Consider the following 24,774-nt stretch of genomic DNA (forward strand, 5'->3'; position numbering starts at 1 on the left):
GTCCTACACAGAAGTCTCTGCCTTCAGCCTTACCCAAGTATTTTGTTTTAAATTTCCTTTAGAAAGTAGACTGATTCAGGCCTGGTGCCAGTGGCTTGCACTTATTAACCTAACTACGCAAAAGACTGAGATGTGAGGATATCAGTTCCAAGCCAGCCTTGCCAGAAAAGTCTGTGAGACTCTTATCTCTAATTAACCACCAAAAAGCAGAAAGTTGGAAGTATGACTCTTAAGTGGTAGAACTCCAGCTTTGAGCATAAAAACTAAGGTACAGGGCCCAGACCCTCAGTTACTGGCACACAGCCCCCACTCCTGTCGAACCCCCTCCACACACTAATTCTGTGGATTTCTAGTATGATGTACAGAGTAAAATTATTTAATGTGTAAGACTCAGAGGTCCTAAGAGATTTTTGTTTGTTTTGTTTGTTGTTAACTCTTCAATGATTTTTGACATATATATTGCTCCCAAGAGGAAAAGCATCAGGAGATGGTGAATTTAGCTAGAAGGTTACTTATTTGCTATTTTTAATAGACACAAATAATTCCCATCTTCCCCCAGCTCCACATTCCCTGGCTCATTAAATCAATTTAAGGCCCTCTTTTTTTTTTCTCACAAGTTGAAGCCAAAGCTCAAACTATATACTCCCAGGAGGAAGGCTTACCCAAGGCCCACTGTTCAGGACAGTCAGTTTCTGTCAAATGGCCTAACACCTAGACTTACTATGAAAGGAGAACTCGACAGTGGAAGCTTTGGACTGCCCCCAAAGAAAGGCCCACTCGGTGTCCTGTGATCTGATGGCTCTAGTCTGTGCCTTTGTTATTTTTTCTTTTTTTCATCACTCTCAATAAAGAACTATGAAAAGGCCAAAATGGATTTCTTCTGGGAATTTAGGAATGGAGTTTGCAAATGAGAGTACACGTCTGCATTCCAGAGCCCACATGAACTAAAGACAAGAGGGCTTCCAGGCTGAGGTGTGAGAAAGTAGAGATTAAGCGAATACAATCTTATCTCCAACTCTTAGGAGGCTGAGACTTTGGAGTAAACACAGGATTCTACCAAAATCCCTTCCATCGTATTAGGGGAGATTAGAAATTCTCCAGACTTGTTTCTATTGAACATCAGTTAGATAACAAGGGATCAGGAAGTGAAATGGAATTTGATGTATTAACTAGGAAGCAGCAAAGGAAACCAGACATGTCTTTTATTCATTATTATTTCCCTAATATCCTCAATTATGTGACTCTCCCATCAGTGGGTCTGACCTGCTGCACTGTGAGGCTGGTGCCCTCTCCCCTACCCCCTCAGGAAACCAGCCCAGGGCATCAGGAATAATGTTTGTGTTTTCTTTGTTTCCTAGGCCTGTTCCAGGCTCTCTATCTTCTCTGCTTCATCTCCACAATAGACAAAGACAGCCCATGCCGGCTTCCATGCCTGGGACGCTGCCCAACCCTACGATGCCAGGCTCTTCTGCTGTCTTAATGCCAGTAAGTATTCCTGGGGGTTTGTAGAGGCTTCCTCTTGGGGCCAATGCCCAGTGGGAAAGAGGATAAGCTGAGATCTTGGCTGCCCAGGAAGAAGTCTGCTGCCTCTGAGTGGAGAGTCAAGCTGCCTACTAGTTTCCTGTAAGGCCCAGATGCTGTCTCCAGGTGTCTTGCTGGCTTTCCTGGACTTTGCTGGAAGGAAAGGTCCCCTCCTCCTGCTGGGGACAAGTGAGCCTAAAATACCTGGGAGTAAATTTTGTTCAGGGACTCTGTGTTTTATAGCCACTGATAACCTTCTCTTTGTGGATCCAAATATATAATGTTGATGGATTAATTTGTTTTAAACACATCTGTGACAAATTGATACAGACTCTCTTGTCATTTCCCAAACAGCATGGTACCAAAACGACTTATAGCATTATATCATAGTAAGTTTATAAGTAACAAAAAGATGGCTTACAGTAGCTGGATGCCAGTGGTTCATGCCTGTAATCCTAGCTACTCAGAAGACTGAGTTCTGAGGATCAGAGTTCAGAGCCAACCCTAGGCAGGAAAGTCTGTGAGACTTTTATCTCCAATTAAGCGCACGCACGCACACATACACACACACACACACACACACACACACACACACACACACACACACACACACACACACACACACACTGTCTATATAAGTGGAGCTGTGGTCAAATAATAGAGCTAATATTAACCTTGACCAAAAAAACTCAAGGACAGTGCCTAGGCCCTGAGTTCAAGGACTTGCTCTACCACCCTGTTCAAAATACACACACACACACACACACACACACACACACACACACACACACACACACACACACACACACACTGTCTATATAAGTGGAGCTGTGGTCAAATAATAGAGCTAATATTAACCTTGACCAAAAAAACTCAAGGACAGTGCCTAGGCCCTGAGTTCAAGGACTTGCTCTACCACCCTGTTCAAAATACACACACACACACACACACACACACACACACACACACACTATCTCTATCTAGAAAAATGTGCATAGGTTCTATGTTGTCTAAGATGTTGTCTTACACAGTATAGCATAGTATCTGGGCAGCCATAGATTTTTGTGACAAAGGAGAGAATGGTATGGAACTAATCCCCTGTGAATACAAAGGGATGACCCCAAAGTCCCCAGTTTGAGTTATACAATGCCCTTAAAGTTCCAGTGAGTGGTCTAGTCAGGACTCAGAATACTAATTACAAAAATAATGATCATATATAGTAGTGGCTAATATATTTATGCATATCATGTCTATAAATCATGTTAGCAGCATGAGCTAAGCGCTGACCATAGGCTGGTAACCTATGAGCACATTATCAACCCACTCCTGTGACTGGATCTATTGCTATCCCCATCTTTGGAATGGGGAAGTAAGGTTTTCACAATTGAAGAAAGCAGCTACATTTCAACTCAAGAATTCTGGTTCCAAAGCTTGCCCACAAGCCCTCCCTTCCTGAAAGAAAACCAGGGACAATTGCTTTGATGGCACTGTTCTCCATCTAAACAAGTCTATGGATGATGCCACAGCTACTCAGCTTCAATTAACCAGCATTATCCATCCTCTAGCTTAATATCTGATGACTGATTCCTGCCTGGATTACCCAGACTTGGTAGCAGGCAGGTCCATCTGCGTGAGTTCACACATTCTCCATTTCCCAGCATGCCCTTAAGTAAATGAGAAAATTGCTCACTCAGGGTGAGTTGAACTACTCAGTGTGAGGTAAGGTGTGAGTTCCTGCCACAACTCCTCATCCACTCCTTCCTTCCTTCCTTCCTTTCTTCCTCCCTCCCTCCCTCTCTCCCTCTCTCCCTCCCTCCCTCCCTCCCTTCCTCCCTCCCTCCCTCCCTCCCTTCCTTCCTTCCTTCCTTCCTTCCTTCCTTCCTTCCTTCCTTCCTTCCTTCCTTCCTTCCTTCCTTCCTTCCTTCCTTTTCCTTTTTTTTCAAGCCCCTGGTACTAGAGCTTGAACTCAGGGCCTCACACTTTTATTTAGCTTTTTCTGCCCAAGGTTGACTATCACCTATGTGAGCCACACTTTCACTTCTGGCTTTTTGCTGGTTAGCTGGAATTAAGAATCTGAAGGACTTTTCTGGCCAGGCTAGCTTTGGACCTAGATCTTAGATGTCAGCTTCCTTTGTAGCTAGGATTACAGGCCAGTGCCCGGCTCAAATCCAATTTAACTCCTCAATGACAGATATACTCTCTCCTTCACCTTCATGACAAACCAATGAGGTAAACACTGGTATTATACTGATTTTACAGTATAATATAGTATAATACAGAGACACTCAGTAACTGCATTTAGGTTACACAGCTAGTAGATGATGGAGTGGTGATTGAAATCCAAGTAGTCTAACTCTTGAATCTCTAATTGGAATCACTAGATATTATACTCTACCCCTCTGAAAACACTAGATAAATGAAGAAGACCAGTGGGGAGTCCTGTGAGGGAACCCCTACTCTCCAGCCATGGGGCCTGTCCCTTTCCATCTTCCTCGTCCTCATGGCCGTATGCTCTGGTGAACCTGGTTGCTTATCACCAGGTCACAAAGTCACTGGAGATGGATAGGATAACAATTCTGTCAAAACCTTCCCACACCAGATTAACAAGAACTTACAGACTATTCTAACATTCAAAGAAATGGCTAACACTGTTAGGTCATTCTGATCTCAGCCAGCCTAGGGAGATATGGTAGCAGTAATTCTTAATGTCCTCACTTGAATGGAGTTGTCTAATGTCACTCCATGTGTGGGTGAGGAGTTGTGGCAGTAACTCACATCTCACCTCATGCCTAGTAGCCCAACTCATCCCTGGTGAGCAGCTTTCTCATTTACTTAAGGGCTTGCTGGGACATGGAGAACTTGTAGACTCATGCATATGGACCTACCTGCTACCAGTACCGGGTGATCCAGGCTAGAATCAGTCAGTCATCAGATCTTAAGCTAGAGGATAAATGGATTAAGCTAATTAATTGAAGCTGAGTAGCTGTAACATTATCCTTAGACTTGTTTAGATGAAGGAGAACAGCACCATCAATGCAATTGTCCCTGGTTTTCTTCCAGTTACATGGAGGTCTCTGCCACAAGTAGTCTTCATTTAGATTCTAAATCCTTGTTGGCCAAAATAACACATTACCAAGAAAAAAAACTGTCATGCTAGGTGTGGTGGTACACACTTGTAATCATAGCACTTGGTTGGCAGAGGCAAGGAGGATTGTGAATTCAAGGTCAACCTAGGACATAGAGCAAAATGTTCTCTCAAAAAAAGAAAAGAAAGAAAAGTGAAAGAAAGGAAGAAGGAAGGAAGGAAGGAAGGAAGGAAGGAAGGAAGGAAGGAAGGAAGGAAGAGAAAAGAAAGAAAGGAAGAAATGGAAAGGAAGGAGTCTGTACTTTTATGTTTGGCTCAGCTATGTGTCATGCCCAAGGACTAAGACTGTCACTTGACCAGCTGGTAATGCCTGAGTGTATGGTCAAAAGACAGTGCAGACAGAGTGAGGGATGTGACCCTCCCAGGAATCCCTGATGTGGACAGCTGCCATGACAACACGTCAGTCTAGAGGAACAGTTCTCAAACCTCAGTGACTATTACAGGTGTTTGGCAATATCAGGGGACACCATTGGTCGTCACAACTCTGGTGAGTTGTGTTTGGAGTGTTACTGGTCTAGTGTGAGCAAACCCCTAGCTACATACATCATCATGTGAGACACGTCGTAATATGAAAGACATTCTCACAGCAACACGGAATTATCTGTAAAATTTTGATAGTGTGGAGCTTGAGAAACATGGGTCTTAAGTGACACTAACATACTAGAGAAAATTAATATAGAAACCTTAGGAAGAGTTGGGCACTGGGTGGCTCATGTCTGTAATCCTAGCTACTCGGGAGGCTGAGATCTGAGGATCATGGTTTGAAGCCAACCAGAACGGACACATTGGAGAGAATCTTATCTCCAAATTAACTAGCCAAACCTGGGAAGTTCAGGCATAACTTAAATGATAGAGTGCCAAGTGAGTAGAGGAAACCAAGTGAGAGCTCTAAGCTCTGAATTCAAGCCCCAATACCATCACCCCCTCCACACACCTAAGAAGTATTCCTAAGAGGCCCATGCCCTGGAAACTCAGGCCTTTTCTTCCTTACTCTCTTATCATACGTGCTTATGCTGTGGTTTATGTTATTCCATGCAGTCCAGGGCAGCCTCTTCCCCTACAGTTCCTGCTGTGGAAATCATGAATCCCAGGCATGAAAGTTGAGAATGTCTTTGGGTGAACATAGAGTTCCTAATTTCCTTTGGGTGAAGGAGAGAGCAGGGAGTACTGGGGATTAAACTTAAGGCCTTGCAGTTGCCAGGCAAACATTCTACAAGTTAAACCACACATCCAGCGTTCTTGCTTTTATTTTGCAGATCGAGTCTCATGTTAACTTTTCCTAGGCTGGCCTCAACTTGGGGTCCTCCTACCTTTCTTCTAGATAGCTGTTATTACAAAATGTGCGCTGTTGTGCCCACTGAAAGTGAAATTCTTACTGCTTTGTAATGACTCCCGTTAGGGCACACTCTTCACAAAGCCTAAGTTTGAAGTGAAATTATATTATTTCACCCCATACACTTTTTTTTCCTTCCAGACCTGAGGCTTGAACTCAGGGCATGGGCACTGTCCTTGAGCTTTTCTGCTCAAGGTTGGCATTCCTCCACTTGAACCACTGCTTCACTACAGCTTTCTTGGTGCTCAATTGGAGACGAGTCTCATGGATTTTCCCGAGAGGGATGACTTCTAACTGCCATCCTCAGCCTCCTGTTCTGAGTCTCCTGAGTAATTATTATAAGCATAAGCCACCAGCTCCCAGGTGTACCTACACACTTTTGTTGGGCGCCTGCTATATGCCAAGTACTATGGGAATAATGAGACAGTCAGTGCCTTCAAGGATTTCTCTCTCTGGCTTGTGATTTCTTAGGTTAATAGTCACATGCTGTAATAATTTAGTGATAAATAATAACATTCATCAGAAAACTCAGCAACTCATAATGGTCTATCTTTCATTCTGTAATGTGTGAAGAAAAGAAAATCTTTTATCTGTTTTGTTGTCGTTGTGTCGTTGCTGTTTTTTGGGGTGCTGGGGAACCAGAGCCTGGGCACTCCTCCTCTACCACTATACCCTACCCCAGGGAGCTAAAACCTTCTGCCTCAGCTTTCCGCCTGCAGTGCTGAATATTATTGGCCATTCAGCGAAGCCACTCTACTTCTTTATTCTAGCACAAATTTGTTAAAATCAAATGATCTGGGCATTTGTGGCTTAAACCAGTAATCCTAGCTGCTTGGGAAGCAGAAGTTAGATGATCATGGTTTGAGGGCAGCCTTGGGAAAATTCGCAAGACTCCATGTCACTCAATCGTTGGGTGATGGCACATGTCTGTTGACTCAGCTATCGGAGAAGCACAATGTTTGGGCACAGTGGTTTGAACCTGTCATCCTCAGCAGCACAGGGAAGCATAAGTAAGAGGATTGTCATCCAGGCCAACCTGGGCATAAAGTGAGCCACAACCTTGAAAACAGCCAATGCAAAAAGGGGCTGGAGGCAGGGTTCAAGTCGTAGAGCTTCTGCTTTGCATCTACAAAGCCCCGAGTGTTGTCCCCAGTACCACCATAAATACAAAAATAAATAAAATGTTGAGATCATGGTCCAGAGAGTGCTTTGTTAGTGTAAAACACCAGATCTTTGCTTTGGAGAAGTGCTTGCTGTCATTTTATATCTATATGCATCATCAGCATGATGAAAAATGCAAATATTTAAACATTTATTTTTATTAAGTAGTTGTTCAAGGTGTGTTAATGCTAGCAGTCAGGTTATGAGTGCAATGTCTATTGATCAAAGTTACCCCTTTTGTTATTCTCCTCATCTTTCCCTAGCCTCAAGTTAAGTAGTTCAATTTTTACATAATATGTATTGAATGTAATGACTGCATTTGCTCACCTTTTCCCCCTGTTTTTGTGTGTCCCCTCCTTGCCCCCTTCAAACATGTTTCTGCTACCAGGTATTCATTTTGTTAAATGGTTTGGTAGTTGTTTAGAGGAATTGTACCATTTTACCATTGAACTCTTCCTTTAGTCAATTTGTTTGTGTATATATGCATATAATCTTGTGTATGTTACCATGTATGTCTGTGTTGCAGATCTAACTTCCACATATGAGAGGACATATGTGCCATTTGTTTCTCTAAGCCTGATTAAGTTCACTTAGCATACATTTTTTTCCTTGGCCTGTCTGTTTCCCTGCAAATAACATAATATTATTTTTTCGATAAATGAATGAAATTCAATTATATATATACACACACACATATATACATATACATATACACATATACATATATATGTATACTTGTACATATATACATATGTGTGTATATCTATATAGCCATTTATATATCACATTTTCTTGATCCACTCATCCATTATAGGCATCTGGGCTCTTTCTATAACTTGACTATTGTGAATAGTGCAACAATGCATATGCAAGATTTTTTTGGCTATATCCTGACTTGTAATCCTTTGGGTAGATTCCAAAGAATGGTATTACTGGGATCATAGGATAGTTCCAGTTTTTTGAGGAACATCCAGCCTCCTTTCAGAATGGTTGTACTAGTTTACATTTCTATCAACAAAATAGTAGGATTTCTTTTTTCTGCTTCTCTGCCAGTATTCATTGTTGTTCATATTCTTTTCTTTTTTTTTTTTGTCGGTCATGTAGCTTGAACTCTGGGTCTGGGCGCTGTCCCTCAGCTCTTCAGCTCAAGGCTAGCACTCTACCACTTGAGCTACAGCACCACTTCTGGGTTTCTGGTGGTTTATGGGAGATGAGTTTCACGGAGTTTCCTGCCCGGGCTGGCTTTGAGCTGCCATCCTCAGATCTCAGCCTCCTGAGTAGTTAGGATTACTGGCGTGAGCCACCAGCGCCCAGCTTGTTGTTCATATTCTTGATGATGGCATCTCTTACTGGGATGAGATGGAATGGAAAATGCAATTTCTTTATTAGAGAAATCAGCTTGTTTGAACCAGTATTTTGTGAGTCACTGGACAAAAAGAGTTACAGATGAAAAATTATCCAAAAGATGGACAGGATTGTTGTGAGGACTCAGCAGCTACAAGCCAGCCACTCACAGCTCTAGGAATAGCTAGCAGCTTAGGAGACTCTGGACTAGAAGCAAAATCTCATTTGACTGATTTCTTTCTCCAAGAATGTTCCCAGTTGTAATAAGAGAGTAAATGTTATACTGCTTCCTCTACTCTTCAGTCTTTGGGAGTAGAAATTCTCTCTCTCTCTCTCTCTCTCTCTCTCTGTCTCTGTCTCTCTGTCTCTGTCTCTCTGTCTCTGTCTCTCTGTTTCTGTATCTCTCTCTCTCTGTCTCTCTGTCTATCTGTCTGTCTCTCTCTCTCTCTCTCACGCGCGCGCCTGGGCATTGTCCTTTAGATTTTTTATGCTCACATATGGCACTCTCCCACTTGACCACATCTTCACTTTCAGCTTTTCTTGGTGTTTAACTGTACATAAGAATCTTATACACTTTCCTACCCACACTGTCTTTGAACTGAAATCCTTACATCTCAGCCTACTGAGTAGCTAGGATTACAGGCATAAGCCACTAGTGCCTGGCTAAGTATGCCTTTTTTTTCTTTGTGGAATAATGAAACTCTTGAATTCTTCATGACTTAACAATTAGAGTACATGAATGTATACTTAATGCTTTGAACTTGATGTACTTAAGGGCACTTAAAACTGGTTAAAATGGTAAGTTTTATGTCAAGTATATCTTACCACATTTAAAAAATGATTTTAAAAATAGAGTGTGGAGACAGCCTAGAGATTTAGGGAGTAAATGGAAGTAATTAATTATTAAGGCAGTGAAGTTTTACTGAAGTGCTCTAAAACACATAGAGAATTTGTCCTTGTTATTGTCTCTTGAAACAGTTTCCTGTGTCCATACCCTGCCAGACTGAATAGCCACCAGTCAGTTTGGAGAAAGTTTCTAGCTAGTAACTTCTAGAGATCCATACACTAGCATAACAGACATGCAGCTTAGGGTGAACACAGAATTACAGTTATAGATTGGTAACAATGGAAGGGATCACTCAGGGTCATTTAGCTCCAAGGTCCTGCTCAAGTTTTCCCCTTGTTAGTGAGATTTCAGTATTCTGTATATTGAACCTGAACTGATAACCAATTCCCTGTATTTTCCAAGACCACCTGATTCTCTGAAATTTCCAACCATTGCTATTATTTCCATTTTTTTGTAAATAGAAATATGTTCCCATTGTAGTGTCTATTTTCTTTTAAAGAAACAGATGCCAGCATGGTGTTAGTGTTAAGATTACTTTACCTCATTTATTGAAAATTGAAATTTCTACTAAAACTTATTGGGGGCCAAAAAGATGCTGAAGTGAAAAGTTCTACCTTTGATCTTAAGAGATAGTTGGCACTCAAAATGCTCAAGCACTAAAAAATCCTGTGCAAACTTACTTTCAGGCTTTGCATGTAAGGTACACACAAAACAAAAATGAGTTTCATGTTTAGACTTGGGTTCCCTCCCCAAGTTATCTCATTCTATGCATATAAATATTCCAAAATCCAAACACATCTGAAATCCAAAATGTATCTGTTTCTTAGTATGACTGAACCTATTCTTAGGAAGAATACCCTGAAGAAAATGAAAGTGTCTTCAGGTCAGGTATTGGAATGATGTAAATTCTAGACTAATGTCAAGCCAGCAGGAGAACAATTAGTTGTTCATGTGTGATCTAAAACTCTCAGCCCTTTTCCCCCCTAAACAAAATCTTAACCTTTCTGTGAGGCCTGAAATAGCACCTTTGTAGAGCCTTGGCCAGATTGAGAATGAAAAAGAAACTGGGTGTAATGATTCCCCCTGTAATTCCAGCTATTTGGAAGGCCAAGGCAGCGGGATAATGAGTATGAAACCAGGCCAGGGAAAGTTAGCAAGACCCGATCTCAAAAACAAATTTTTTTAAGTTTAATTTTTTGGTCAAGGTGATGTATAGAGGTAGTGATTACATTTCTTGTTTAACTTGTTACCCCTTCCCTCCTTTTTCTCCCTCTTCTCCCACCCCTGCCCATCTCCCCGGATTGTACAGATCATTTCTAACATATCGTCTTGTGAGTATGGAAGTTGCATTGGTTCCCCCTTTGTCCTTTGTCTCACCATTTTGTTGTTCCCTTCCATTTCCTACAATACCAGGGTACCAAAATCAAATACAGTGACAAAAGGGGATACACCATAGGGGGGAAAATACAAAAGAAAAAAGAAATAATGTGATACATTGAGAACAAAAACAACAAAGAAAAACCCCTTGTGTCCATGTCTTGGAGTTCATTTCACTTAACATCATCAAGATCATATGAACATAGCTATTGAGCTATTCTGCTCATCTGCTAACATTACCCTTGATGCATACTAATTATTATAAATAAGGGAGATCATGGGACTTTTGTTTCTTCAGAGGATTAGGAGGATGGTTCGTATAGTACTTGTGGTCCTGGTAGTTCAGTTCAGTTCCTAGTAACACATGCAGGAGAAAGGAAGATAAAGAAGAAAGGGAGAGAGAGACAGACAGAAAGGAGGAGGAGGGGGAGGAAGAGGAGGAGAACCAGGGAGGAGGAGGAGTTGGAGGAGGAGGAGGAGGAGGAGGAGGAGGAAATAATGAGAGTTTAGAGGAAGCCGTCCAAATACCCACTTGAATCATTCTGACTGTGTTAATGAGTTAAAAGGACAGAAAGGCCCTTCATTTTGGATAGAGTTGCTTTCAAGACTAATTTTGCTTATTCTCATTGCCAAAAAGATTCATGTTTACTATATAAAATGGTGGGCAAAAATGCCAAAGATATTTTAAAATAACCATTTGCTATATATTCTTTTCACATTTTTGCATATATTACTCATTATAGCCATAAAATAACCACGATTAGTGGTAATTGACATGCCTAAGTGGAAAATATTTAGTAATTTTGTGGAGGTGATCTACCATGACAACATGGTTGGGCATGGAGAAGTCCTTTATAGAACGCACAGCTATAGATGGTTCTTCAATGTTCTTGGGTTCAAGGCTCACGAGTGCATTGCTTACCCTCTACCACACCTCTGGTATTCGCAGTTTTTCCAAGAAATGCTAAAAGGAAATTAAATGGATAATGGTAAGTGAAAATGGGCAAAGAAAATTTCAAATAGAAATTCGGTTTCCATTTGAAAGAGAAATACAGCTGTGTCTGTAGCCTTGGCTGCCTTTCTCGGACTTCTCATTCTGCTGCTTTCCTTTCTCTTAGATGGAGAGACAAATGTCTGTGAACTCCAGCATCATGGGGCTGCAAGGTCCCAACCTCAGCAATCCCTGTGCTTCTCCGCAAGTCCAGCCAATGCACTCCGAAGCCAAAATGGTAAATAACAGTGGTGATCATTCTTTCGTTATTTCATGAGTTTTTCTTTTGGTTTCTATTCTGACTCCAAATGTCAGTGAAGCCAGGGAGAATATTCTTGTCATCTTTGTCTTGGTGCTTAATACCTTGCTCCCATCCCCCCACAGCCCCTGGAAAAGCAATTCTGAGATTGGCTCTCTTTAACAAAAACCGTTCCAGACGCTTGGCATCAGATACTCATGCCCCAGGCACTGGATTGACATGTAGTGTGGATGCAGGTGATGTTTGGCAGTCAAGGGAGATACATAGGATTTGGGTGAGATAGGCCCAAATGTATATATGTTTGTTCATTATGTGACGTAACAAAAATATTCCCCGGGACTTTTTTCTTCAAGGCAATTATAGTTTCAGGGCCATTCTTCCTGTCCCTGTGTTATTAAAACAGATCTTTAATTAGCAAACCACACATTCTTAAGGAAATACTATGCCTTTGTTTTTTGTTATACTTTGTCAAATGTGATATGATTTGAAAGGATCAAAGCATTCTTATTTTCCTTGCAATTGCAACTGAAAGATGTAACTTCAGGTGACCAACCTTTAGTACCATTTAACAGATACTGTGTGTAATGAGGTCAGTCTTCTCAATCCTACTGATAGATTAATGTGTATGTATGTATGTATCTAAATATACATTCATAGTATATAACAATATATATTATATATAATATTTATAATTTATTTTAAATATATATAATCTGCATGTTAATAAAGACGATCTATGTCTGTCTTTGCAAGATAAAAGGATATTGCTGATACTGTTTAACAGAGTTACTTGAAGTAGAGTTGAGTCAGATTAAAATTTGGACACCACAATTTGTAGAATATTAGATGACTGCAGATTATCATATAGCAAATCATTTTAGTCTCTGGTACTATGTAAGAACGGTATTGGCTGAGGTTGGAGATGCATCTAATTCACTGACTGGCAGCATTAGGGATGGTCTGTGGGTGAAGGATGGGTGAAAGATGTCATTTACCTCTCTATGGTCTCAAAGTCAGCTGCTTAATTGCGACACAGGGATGGAGTCAGCCTGTTTAACTTCCTTTTCAATGTCCACGAGGCTTTTGTCCCTTTCTTTTTGAAAACTTCCCTCCATTGACAGGCGGCTTCTTGACCCAAGGGATCTACTGAACTCCCCGTGTTGGCTAGCCTGGGGAAATGAAATCTGTGGTCATGAGAGCTCTCTTTGCTGTACCACAACCCCAGTGACATGCCAGATGGCACCAACATCTGCAGCAAAGCTCGTTAAATCTTTTTGGAATCGGCAAATATTTTTTCAACTCAAGCTCCACAGAGCCAAACCAAATACTTGCTGGCAGAATAAAGTTCAAACTGGCATCTGTTTTGGAGACTAAGTAATGCCATTTACCTTTTTTTAATATATGAATTTTAAAAAATGATCTGTGAAGGTACTTAAGAAAAAACAAAGTTCTTCACACATAGGAATAAGTTGGCTGGGGCTGAGACTGAGGCCTAAAACCCTAGCTGGATCATTCTTGAATTTTCTTATTTGCTTCGGGTCTGTATTCCTTTCTAAGGCTATTCCAGATGACTTTAGATGGAGTCTAAAACACAATTCCAAGCTGCATTTGTCTGCCAACTGATTTTTCCTAGATTTTTATGCTTCCACTCAGAAATGTCCTGTCTCTATTCTTGCAAGCAAAGAAGGAAAGGTAGTATAGGTTTGTAATTATTTATGTGCATGAAATAAATCATATGATATGACAAATGTGTAGTGAATAATGCCAGCTTGAAACAAAAGGGAACTGGTCTACACTTAACAAAAATAGTGTCACCCGTCAGATGCGTGCTGTGTTAAATCCACTGAGCAAGCACCATGCTCTGCTGATTCATGTTCTGAGTGAATAAATATTTCCAGGCCCCTGGTGTCTAGGCTAATTAACTCCATCACAGAGCTGGGGTTCAGGGAATACAGCTACACTCTCTGCCCCAGCTCCCACTTCTACTGCCCCTGTTATTACCAATACATTAACCCATAGGGGGAAATAGTAGTACTGGCCACTTACATTTGGAAGGATAGCATTTACTTAGTAGCTTTGAAAAAATGTTAAGTAAGTGAATTTTAATATGTCACTCAACATATCCTTTCTTACTCTGCTTGCTTTTTTCGCCAGAGAAACAGTTATTGCCATCTATTAACCATGCAGTATTTTCTAGCAGCTTTTAGGCTGCTCAGATGAAAAGCTTTTATGAAATACAAAGTCGTGAAAGAAAAAAAATTCTTCCATGATTTTAATGTCAGCCAGAGCCTTCCCAGGTTTCTCTGAACTATGGGCTTTGTTGTTCTATGCCTAATTTTCTTCCTGTGTAAGATTGGAATGGATTCCAGATTTCAACTGAGACTCTTATTTCACTGTTTTCAAGGACTTTTCCTAAGGTCACACATGGGCTATTGTGATGAATGCACTCAGCAGGGTGTGTTCTCAAGCATACAAGTAACCAGAGAGCTGGAGGGGGGAGGGAGGCAGGGAGCACTGTGTTGCCCACACCAAACCCTGCAGCCTAACTCTCTTGGGGACTCTGTGTCAGTGTTCATTTCAAACTCCCTCTTGGCTCTTGACAAAAGCCATCATTCGGAATCTCTGGTGAAACTTGGAGTTATTGGAGGGAGACAGAAGCTTAACACAGGATTGCTTTCAATGTACAATTTCCTTCAAGGCACTCTGATCATGGATTTCCCATTAGAATGCTTCTGCTTTCTTGGTCGCAAATCCATCATTTCTTCTTTGGGACAGAGCAGAAATGGGTATTCATAGCAAGTTCTCAAATGTATTGATCTGAGATATGCTAAATGAAGAAAAAATAGGAGCTAATCTTTTAATTAAATATATTTAATTCATTTCAAGGTGTAGTCCCAACTATTTTTTAATCATAATTCTGACTAATTGTGATTCCTTATAGATTCTAGAATTAAGCCCATGGACACTTGGATTTACAATGGTACAAGTGCATACTCGCACATTGGGTTTTATTTGGGGGTTAGAGCAGACTCCAATCTCTGAGAGGCTTCAATCTTTCTCACCACCTAAACTACAAGAATCTTTCAGCTTCCTAGGGACTGGGTATCCTAGGAAGAAATGGGGTTTCCTAGAAGAAGAAATAAAAACTTCACTGCTACCTGGTGGACATTTTTAGCATTCAAATGTAAAAGTGAAGGAAGGAGAAGGATGGGTCAACAGAAATGGGAAGAGGGACAAAGAGAGGATGGGAGACTGGCAGACCACTCTGGGACATGTTCTTTGGTATAGAATAGCTCTGGCCAGGTGCAAAGAAGCCCATTCATACCTGTAATACTAGTTACTCAGGAAGCTGAGACCTGAGGATCACGGTGTGCAGCCAGCTCAGGCAGACAAATACAAAAGACTCTTTTATCTCCAATTAACCTGCAAAAAGCTAGAAATGGAGGTATGACCCAAGTAATAGAGTACCAGCCTTGAGCAAAAACACCAAACAGTAGTGCAAGGTCTTGAGATTAACCCTCAATATCAGCTAGGAAGGTAGCTCAGTGGTAGAGTGCTTGCTTTGCATGCCTGAGGCCCTGGGTTTGATTCCTCAGCACCACATAAGCAAAAAGAATAAAGCCGGAAGTGGCGCTGTGGCTCAAATGGTAGAGCGCTAGCCTTGAGCTGAAGAGCTGAGGGACAGCGCCCAGGCCCAGAGTTCAGGCCCCACGACCGGACCCAAAAAAAAAAAACAAAAAACAAAACTAAAACCTCCAAATGGCTTTAGAGTAATGTGAGAACCATGTTATCAAAGTTACATAGAGCTGTTCATTTCTTATAGTGAGAATTAGACCAGTTGCTGCCTAGTTTTGAAAGAGGTGCTTGTTTTAAAGAAGTCAGTAGTAAGTCTGGAAGCTGAATAAACAGTAGAGGTGGATGGATTTGTCCATAGACCTGTTGTGTCTCTGATTGTTGAGACATATTGTCCCTACTACAATAAAAACTGATTTAGATGAAGGATGACTATTCTCATGGGGGTTCTGACTTTTCTGTAAGATTTTCCCTTCAGTTTGGACAGGGTTAGTAAGGATGAGAGAGAACCATTACTGGGAAGAAGGCATGTGGTACTTGATGTAACTGTCCTCAAACAGCACCATGGCAAAAGCTTTGTCCTCGCTATACATCGGAGAGTCTGAGAGGCTTAAACTCTTCACATAATGGCACATCACTTAGAAAAGGCAATCAGCACAAGGCCCAGGAACAAAGAGTTTTGGTTACATTATCTGTACCTATTAGGCTAAGTGAAGTTCTTCTAGCTTATCTATAAATTGGGAACAGGGACAGAAAGAATATTTTACGCTTTTTGCAGATACTCTGGAAAAGATGTGGAGACATGAAACTTTACACTTGGTATACCCAGAACTCTGTAGCCTCACTAACTGGCTCAGCTCTGCCACTTCCGCACCCAACATACTATGTTCCTATTTCTGCCTCATCTAACATACTGTGCCTCCATTTTTCTTGGCCTACATGTGCATCCCTTTACTTGATTAGTTGGAAGGTTCTTGAAAAGAATCTTTGTGTCATGTAGGCTCCTTGAACTATGAAAAGCCCCGAGTGGAACTGAAATTAAGCTGAATTAGAGTTGAGTTAAAATAATGTAGTAAGTAATGATGTAACAAATCAAATCCTAGTAAGGATGAGGGCTGGGATAGAGTGGGTTGGACAAGGGTAGGGCTAAGAATCAAAGTAAAAACCAGATAAATTCTAAGCTAAATAATCCACCCATAATAAGTAGTTGACTCAGTTTAATTTCTTTGAATGGTATCTGCAAATGATGTTCATCACATTTTTTTTTTTCCTGAGAGGAGAGCAATAGTGGATTCCTTGAGAAATAGAAGTTTACAACTTTGGTGGGGGTGGGGGTGGGAGGAGGATGGGAAGGGATGGGAAGGGGAAACAATGGAGGAGGCTACAATGCTTGATAAGAAATGTACTCATTATCTTGCCCATGTAATTGTAATCCCTCTGTACAGTATTTTCATAATAATAATAATAATAATAATAATGATAATAATAAAGAAGTTGGAATGTCATTGTCCTCTTAGAAATTGAGAGCAATCAATACAGATGATATTTTTCTTCTACTGTGCTGGATTGGTCATGCCATACTTTGGTCATTGATCGTCAATACCTTTGCTGTAGTTAGTTTTGTATCTAATTGAATAAGTGTATAAATATATACATTAATAAAATATATACATTAATATATACAAAATAAAAGAAAGCAAAAAGACTGGTCTTTTGGAGGTGGAAGGAACAAAGAGAACTCTTTTCACAAATGAAGACATCAAGGACTTGAAACTTAGGGGAGATTAAGCCATTGTTTAAACACAGAGCTAGGTCCCAACTTGGGCCTTCCCATTTCCTATCCCAGATTATCCTTTTCTGGCTGGAATGATAAAATTACTATAAGATGTCTTCTTGGCTCATGATTTTCTCCTCGTAGACTGGAAGACAAAAACTAGGGTGGTATAGTGAGCAAACCATGGTTAAATTTTCACTTTGTTTTGAATGTCAACCTGGGTGTGTTTGTGTTTGCTTTTTCCCTCCCTAATTATTGAGCTGAATGACTATTTGCCTACGGTCCCTTTGGCCACCCACTGTCCAATAGATAAATCACAGAGAAGCTTGGCTCCAGATGGACCTGCCTGGAAAGTTTTTACCATGAAAAGACAGTCTTCAGGTAACATCTCTCTGGCCCTTTTCAGAATGCAGTTCCATGACTCTTCTACTTGCTTTAATCATCCCTAGTTTCATATCCTAAAAGCATAGGAATAAAATCCCTGTGAATGAACAGGCTCCCTGCCTGGAGAAGCTTGTGGCTAGGCAGGAAGTGCCATTGGCGCTAAGGAAGCGCTCATGAACTTTGAGTCATGCTAGCGGCCTTGTGTCTCTGTGGCTAGGAATCAAAACATGATGATGGGCTAAACTAGAGGTGACAACTTAATCCAGAAAGCTCCCGCCTCGCTACTCTGAAAACACTGTGCAAACGGCCAAGGATTAGCAATTATGTGAGATCAACAAACAACAGCAGCAATAAAAAGAACCACTATCTACACTTCCACTAATATATACAGCCTGTCTCTTTTGTTTGTGTTTGTGTGTGTGTGTGTGTGAGAGAGAGAGAGAGAGAGACAGAGACAGAGACAGAGAAAGAGAGAGAAAGAGAGAGAGAGTATATACTGATCCTGGGGCTTGAAATCAGGTCCTGGGAACTATACTAAGCCTTTTCTGCTCAAGGCTAGTTCTCTACCACTTAAACCACAACTCTACTTCTAGAGTTTTGGTGGCTTATTGGAGGTAAGGGTCTTATGGATTTTCTTGCCCAGGCTGGCTTTGAACCAGGATCCTCAGATCTCAACCTCCTGAAAAGTGTGAGCCACTGACACTCAGCTCAACCTGTTCCATTGTATAAATAATTTGCCTTCTCAGAGTACCATGATAGAAAATAGTTGGTATCTATACTAAGTAAGCACTTAGGTATGTAGCAGGAACTATGTAAAGTACCTTATAATATTTTTTCATCTAGTCCTGTGACTATTCTTCATCTCGTTTTTCAAAGCATACACTGAGAAGCTGAGTAACTTGGGAGCATGCATAGCATGGAAAATAGGGTATTGGTATGAGGATCTGGGCATGGCCTTTTGTCCTGGGATCACTATGAGTTTAGTATATATGCAAGAGCACTTTGCAATGTTGTCTCTTTGGAACCTTACAACCCTGAAAGAGTACCAGGAAAATAGTACTATCCCATTTTCTAGACCACAGAAATTACGTTACTTTTCCTGCATCACAAAGTGATATCACTAGGCCCTGAGCTCACTCAAATTTTTCATTCTTTCCCCTGGTTTACTTTATCATTCTATCCCTGGTATTCCCATGGTAACTATGTATAAAAGTGGGGCTTCATAAAAATATAACTTGGCATAAAAATATAGCTCAACCTCCTAGCTTATTCTTACTAAGTTTTCTACACCTCATCACCTAAATACTGGAAAAAAAATTATCTCTGTTTCTGTACAGGCAACACGAGGGTTAGATTTGAGCTGAGCTTGTATCTAGTTACACAAAGATCTAAAAGCAGCATCACTAAGAGTTATCAGAAATTCTACCTTCCTTCTACTGCCTGAAAGTAGGACTTTCCATCTGGCTTTTGCTCACTTTACCTTAGAAAACTGTCTGTAGGAATGTCATGTCACTGTTCTAATCAAATGTAAACCATATCATTGATAAGAGAAGACCTAATAACCACTTGCTTACATTTCCAATGAACAGAATAAGTTTTTATAGAACTGTGTGCTGTGAGATTACACATTTGAATTCATTTTTCTTGACAACAGGAATTTTGAGATCATCAAAGACTAAATTACAAAATAGGAAAGAGGGATGAGGATTATTTTAGGAAAATCCATTCCTTTGAGAAACAAAGGCCTAAAACTCAAGTAAATGACTTGTCAAAGGCCATAAGCTAATTAGAAGAAGAGGAAGGGGAATTAGACCCCCAGATTCTCAATTTCCATGTTTATAGAACTTCACCCCCATAAACTTGTCAAAAATTTACATGGATATTCATCTGCTGGCTTCTGTGTGGCCATTTTTTTAAGGAAACTGTATCTTGAAGGAGTGTGTGTGTGTGTGTGTGTGTGTGTGTGTGTGTGTGTGTGTGTGTGTGTGTGTGCATGCAGAATTTGATTAGTGAGACAGATTATATGGGGGAGACAGTTCTCCCTATTGTATGCCAACTGATAATAGAAGTGATCTATGTGTCACTGGAATGAATGGGTTCTGATTTTTCATGAGACTTGTGGTCATGTCATGACATTGCTATTTTTATTTTCCAGACAACGTATGACTACATGCAGAGTAGTTCATCTCAACATCTAGTAGCAATTGCCTTGATTTTGCCTCCACTAAGATTCACTGCCTTCTTGTGTGACTCTTGCTTGGGCTTTTGGAACTCTGTACCATCCTGCGTGTGGAGTATGGATGATCTGAGCCCCCTGCCCACACAAGCACAAAGGTGTATCAAAATAGATTTTATGAAGATCCTCTCTCTTCCCCAGGCTCTCTTCTCCAGTCCTCACAACTGGATCCTTATGTACACACTCAGTCATTCTCCTAGGACTCATTGTCTTCCCAGTTTTTATTTCTTTCACTTTCTGCCAGTATCCACCCTGTTCTGGTCACCATGGCAATAGGTGAAACACAATCCCAATATTTGCTCACTGCCTCTGTCATCCAGCCCAGCACGCGCATTGCTGTGTCTTGTTTTTGTGTTAGTTTAATGTTCCTGAGCCTGAAGCCAGACAGATGCATTTGGGCAAGTAAAAGTGCACATGATCTGGTTAGGAACAACCCCTCTCAAAGTTTTTGGGTGTGCCTTCCCTTTGTATTTGTGTTCGTGTGCACACACGTGTGACCCTGTCTGCTTTGGAATGTTGTGTAAATAAGTTCCACTTATGTCAGAAAAGCTGGGGACGGGGAGGGGTGGGGATTTTGTTAAAGGGAAGCTCTGCTTTACAGGGTATGTTCTGATCTCTTTCTTAAAATGTATGTAGCTTAACACTTTTCAAGATTTGTGCCAACACAACAAATAATGAAAGTTTTCTGTGCACTTCTGGATAATGGTTTTGCCTTGATTTGGTTTTTATGTAGTGAGAACCAAAAATTGGTGAGAAACTCCGTCTCTTTTGAAGAGGTGGAAGCTTTGGCATAAGTGTGAATAACAAAGCTTAGGGGTTTTATTTTCTTAAAAAAACAGAAGAAATAACCCAGTTTTTAATTTAACAGATAGTACATTTTTCTTATTGGTATTTTTTTATCCTTTTTTATCCTGTTAATTTGAAAAGCTACTTGGAGAGTACTTGATTGCTATATTTGCCGTAGCATGCATTACAATTATCTTCAGTTTCTCAGGGAAAAAAAAAAGCCCCCCCCCAAATAAAAAGCACACAGCAGTTTTGTTTTGTTTTGTTTTGTTTTCATTTTGAAACTATGCACAGTCACCAGAATAGACAGTGTGTTTAAAGATGAGATTTCCATTCACCTGTGGCCTCATGTTCCAGGCAACTCAGAATCCTGATTTCAATATAAGGCTTAGGAGCTGAGGTAAAGAACACACTTGGGTAAAGTTCCAGAGTTGTAAAGTGTTTACATTACACCCTCTTTTGGAGCATTCTTTTCTCTTTGGGCATCCAACATAGAGATACACCACAACTGTGGTGTATCATTTCCTATCACTTCCAGACCCTTCTCCACACAGTTTAAAACATCTGGATCACCATTCCTATAGGACCTCCCAGAAGCCTCTGTGAACTCTGCCCTCTCTTTGTCAAAATCTCTTTCTCTCTAAGTACCTTCTTGGAAACCCTTTTCGTGTTCCCCCAGGTGGGAAAAGCCATGCTTTCTACTAGAGTAGACTTCATTTGCCCCTGGCTTCTCTCATCTTCTTGGAACTCAATAACCTTGCCATAGTCCACATACCTGTCTCATACCCACCTGCAAAAGCCCTGAGAGGGATTCATTCTATAACATGTCTCCAGCTTAACATCTCTCTGAACAACCTAAATGACCATGAAATGTTTATCAATAGACTGGTATAGCTATTTAATATGCCATCCTTTATGGGCTGTTTTATTTGTTTTACTTTTGGAGAGAGGATAGGATTTTAACTCAAATGATGGGTTCTAAAGCTTCCAGGATCTATGAAAATCTAGTGGGAGAGAAATATTTGGTTGTATGTAGGTGGCTCCCATAATTTCCCAGATGTCTGCTTTGGAGCCTGGGGGCTTAGCCAGCCATAGTCAAGTGAAGCTCAGCAGAGATGTTCTACCTGAGATCTCTTGGTTGCTGGGCCTATGCTATGGCATGCTCTATAAACGACATAGCCCTGAATTAAGTGCCTTTATATGTTAATAATGAAATCTCCTTGAGGTAAACCCAAGATTTTAGTGCTTTAAAAAAATTAAGTTCATGGATTTCAATGTCGTTTGGGTCATAATTAACACATGGTGGGAAAACCTTGGGGAATAGTTCAAATGGAATTGCTCTATTGTCATTTCCTTTCTATTTAATTATGGAATATATTAAAATTCTCTTCACACTAAAAGGTATAGTTTATAGTCTATGTTTTGCCTTTCTTCATATTATGAGCATTTTGTCTTATTATTGTCTTTTAAGAACACTTTAAGGATGATGTAATTTATCTCATGTATAACACATCACAAATTAACTTTGCATTATTTTCAGTTCTAGAATTTTCTTTCTAGAAATATTCCCTTGATTATTAAAAGAAAACAATTGATCTGAAACTGTCCAAATATGCCTTTTATTGTTACTGTAGGAGAGTTTCAGAATTAGGATTAACAAGGCAAAGAGAGTAAAAAATTTAAAAGACTGCACACTTTTGAAGTTCTTACAATTTACAGGAGAGTAGCTGCTTCTGAGTATTTTCAGAAGTATTAAGCACTGAATCTTTGCCCATTTTGTTCATGTATAATATTGGATATCATTTACAATGTGTTTGGCCACTTCATTCCCTTCTATGCTAACCTGCTCTACTTTGCCATTTATTTATTTATTTATTTATTTATATGCAGGAAGCCAAAGCTAGAGCCTTGTCTGCTTTACCACTGAGCTCCATGCCCAGTGCCCATTCTCCATGCTTTAGGGCAATTCTCACTGCTCCCTTCCTATCTCTTCTACTCTCACAACCTTATTTGTTTGTTATAAAGTCTCACTACATTGCTCAAGATGGTCTTGCACTCCTTGACTCAAAGAATCTTTCTCCCCCAGCCTCTCGAGTAACAAAAAGCAACGGGCCTGATGTGGGATGGATATCTGAATTCAAGAAACTAGTGATAATAGAGCAGGCTGTCTATGACTGCACGTTTCAAATTCTTATTCATTAACAAGCTTTACTATCTTACTTTACTAAATATACTTTTACTCTCTAAGGCTAACTATGTTTAATAGTTTTCTGTTTCTGTGTATGGGGGAGGAGGAGAATTTTGTGGTTGTTATACCATTTTTTTTTTATTTTGCTTGGAAGCAGAATGTTGGGATTTTTTCCCCTCCCTAATCTGAAAGTTTTTAATTTGTACTTATTGAACGTATATATTGCACAACTCTTGGCTTCCTCAGGAATATTAATGTGGTTCTTCCACATTTTTTGTGTTTAACTAAGCTTTTGTTTATTTAGATATTTATGAAGTACACCAAAAATATGTGTTGATGCCATACACAAGGACCTGAGTAGGATTATATGACTCCTGCTTTTATCCCATTTTTGACAAATCAATTTCTGAACATTTTCCATTTACTAGTCACTGTGTAAATATATGGATTTATGTTAGTCAAAATTTATCATCATCCCTGGAGGACTACGTGAGACTGAATTCATTCTGAAACAAGAAAAATAGACAGGAAATACAAATAGCTTAATTCTCATGGGGTGATGTTGATTATCATAAAGGTAAGTGAAGTCCTGTTAACCCCTTACCATTGTCTGGCTCTCTGAAGGCAGGATTCTCAATACCTGTCATAATTGGCATAAAATCCCAATCTGTTGAATGTTGAGTATGAGTTGCTAATTATATAATAATATAGAATCTACACTGAATGTTGATTCTGAGCCATAATACTATATGCTTCCCGTGTGGTAAGGATCTGGTGAGATATATGTAGCCTGTGCCTTTATATTTATTATCTAATTTAATTATCCATGGTAGCTGTCCTCATTTTTACAGGCAAACAAACTGATGTATAGAGGATAATACCTGAGATCATGCAGGTAGAAAATGGCTGATCAAGGATCTGAAATTCACCCTTTGCAACAGAGCCCAAATTCTGCCAGACACTAGTAGCTTGGTCTATAATCCTAACCACTCAAGAGGATGCGATCTGGTGATCACAGATTAAAATCTGCAGGGACAGAAAAGTCCATAAGACTCTTATCTCCAATTAACCACCAAAAAGTCAGAACTTGGAGCTGTGGCTTACGTGGAAAAGTGTTAGCCTTCAGTGATAAAAGCTATGAAGTAGCCAGGACCTGAGTTCAAACTTCAGGATTGGCACAAATAACAATAATAGCAACAACAAAAACAACAACCAAAAAAAACTCCTAGAGCCCACATGCATAACAATCCTTGGAAAGATGTGACTCTCCATGTTTGATGTCTGTTTTAGTTAACTTAAAAGAAGTATGACAATAGCAAGAAAGAAACCACTTGTATCCTTATCTTGGGGTTCATTTTCCTTAACTTCATCTTATCTGGTCTTATGTACATAGCTTTTGATCTTTTCTACTTGTCCCAGACATATACTAGTTATTATAAGGTACCATGTGATTTTTTTGTTGCTTTGTATGTTCCTCCCCCACGGTATAACCCCTGTTTTCACTGTATTTGATGTCGGTATAATTTGGGGAGAGGAAGGGAAAAAACAAAATGTTTAAATAGGGATACCAGTTGACCCATTGTAACAATGAGATGTACAAGACACTATGTTGAAAAATGGACTTTACAATTTTGGTGTGGGGTAGGGGGAGGAGTATAGTTTTGGAGGTGAGAGAGAAGGGATGGTAAGGGGAAAAATCAAAGGAGAAGGCAACAATGCTTGATAAGAAATGTACTCATTACCTTGCTCATGTAACTGTAACCCCTCTGTACAGTATTTTCACAATAAAAAACTTAAGAAGTATGACAAACTGAGGATATAATGAATGGTGTCATGTTTGTCTAGCATGTGCAAA

At 40.1% G+C, this 24,774-nt stretch overlaps 1 protein-coding gene across 1 annotated transcript in view; it reads left to right on the forward strand.

Annotated features, from left to right (window-relative positions):
- The window catches only part of Creb5 (cAMP responsive element binding protein 5), a 434,800-nt gene that overhangs the window by 322,021 nt on the left and 88,005 nt on the right, over positions 1–24,774 (forward strand). The window contains exons 6-7 of the mRNA XM_042685053.1: positions 1,359–1,485; positions 11,847–11,957. Coding sequence (XP_042540987.1) covers positions 1,359–1,485; positions 11,847–11,957 — 238 coding nt within the window. The remainder of the gene's footprint in view (positions 1–1,358; positions 1,486–11,846; positions 11,958–24,774) is intronic.

The sequence above is a fragment of the Dipodomys spectabilis genome, unplaced genomic scaffold (assembly GCF_019054845.1).
Source record: "Dipodomys spectabilis isolate Male_0828 unplaced genomic scaffold, ASM1905484v1 ptg000092l, whole genome shotgun sequence".
In the NCBI taxonomy this organism is placed as follows: Eukaryota; Metazoa; Chordata; class Mammalia; order Rodentia; family Heteromyidae; genus Dipodomys; species Dipodomys spectabilis.